We start from the raw sequence: 1205 nt of genomic DNA, 5'->3' as shown, positions 1-1205 counted from the left end.
GATGGGGATGAGTGTCAGCGGTGCAGAGCCACACATGCATGTGTTCACATGCACCGAAACAATGCACGCACACGTGCTTGGGCACACGCGTGCGCCTGCACGCACACACGCACACACGCGCACACACAGGCACACACACACACACATACACACGCGCGCGCGCGCGCGCATATGACGACTCACCGAGGTCTGGCCCGCCCAGCCCCGCCATATGCAGCAGCTCGTGCACACCGACCTCCGCGCCGGCGGCGCGCAGCGCCTGGGGTGCGTGGGGAGGGGGGGAGGGTCCAGGGGATTGGCAGGCCGTTTTGAGGGCTGAGGGGAGGTGCCGACTGAGGCTGGCGCTCAGGCAGGGAGGGGTGGTGGCGCCCAGCTTCTGGCGCCCAGCGCCACCAGAAGGTACCCGACAGCAGCCCGCTCCGCAGCGCAACAGTCGCTCTATCGCTGAGCTGGCGGCCCTGGCCCGCATCCGCACTCTCATGTGGGTGCGCATCCAGACAACACACGCAGCCCACCCACCCGCACCCTCACCCTCACTCTCACATGCACCCACAAAACAGAGACACACACACGCTCTCTCTAACTCACAGGCGCTCACAAAACTACGCGCACACAAACACTAACTCACACACACACATCAGTTGGCGTGTACGCACAACACCAAACGCGGGTGGGCACCACGTTTGCATCCCATCCCAAGCAGCCTCCCCAGCCCACCCTCACCTTTTGGGTGGCGTCCAGCACTGCACCCCCGAGCTCTGGCAGCCGCGCGTGGATGCCTTGGAAGGTGTCGGGGTCCATGATGACCTGAGGGATTTGAAATACAAAACACCAGACCAAATCAAATCAGATCAGAACAGATCAAATCACAAGGCGCTGCTTGCCGCCTGCTTCGAAAACCGACGTAAAGAGCCCCTGCTGTGCGGCCCCGCGCGACGGCGTCACATCGCACGCGGCCCCTCGCGATCGCCGCGCTCGTGCCTCCCCACCTGCCCCCCGTGCGGCGTCTCCGCGACGGCCTGCACGCGCCGCAGCACCGAGCCGCCGTACTCGTGGCGCTGAGTCACAGTGTGCAGGCGCACGTCCTCCGCGCGGCCGGTGGCGAGGGACATGCGCACGCGCAGGCCGCGGAACAGCGCGCCCAGGGGCACCTGGTGTGTGTGCACGTGCGTGTGTGTGTACGCGTACGTGTGTGTGTGTGTGTG

General features: G+C 65.4%; 1 protein-coding gene across 1 annotated transcript in view; it reads right to left on the bottom strand.

Moving 5' to 3' along the window:
* Positions 1-584: 584 nt before the first annotated feature.
* Positions 585-1205, bottom strand: part of MNEG_16144 (hypothetical protein) — a gene marked incomplete at both ends in the record, with an annotated part of 2293 nt that continues 1672 nt past the window's right edge. Inside the window, 3 exons of the mRNA XM_014035385.1 lie at positions 585-602; positions 724-807; positions 990-1151. Of these exons, the coding sequence (XP_013890839.1) occupies positions 585-602; positions 724-807; positions 990-1151 (264 nt within the window). The remainder of the gene's footprint in view (positions 603-723; positions 808-989; positions 1152-1205) is intronic.

The sequence above is a fragment of the Monoraphidium neglectum genome, assembly GCF_000611645.1.
Source record: "Monoraphidium neglectum strain SAG 48.87 unplaced genomic scaffold scaffold06040, whole genome shotgun sequence".
NCBI classification, from domain to species: Eukaryota; Viridiplantae; Chlorophyta; class Chlorophyceae; order Sphaeropleales; family Selenastraceae; genus Monoraphidium; species Monoraphidium neglectum.
Note: the sequence above shows the minus strand (reverse complement) of the source record. Positions and strands in the feature narration are given on the sequence as shown.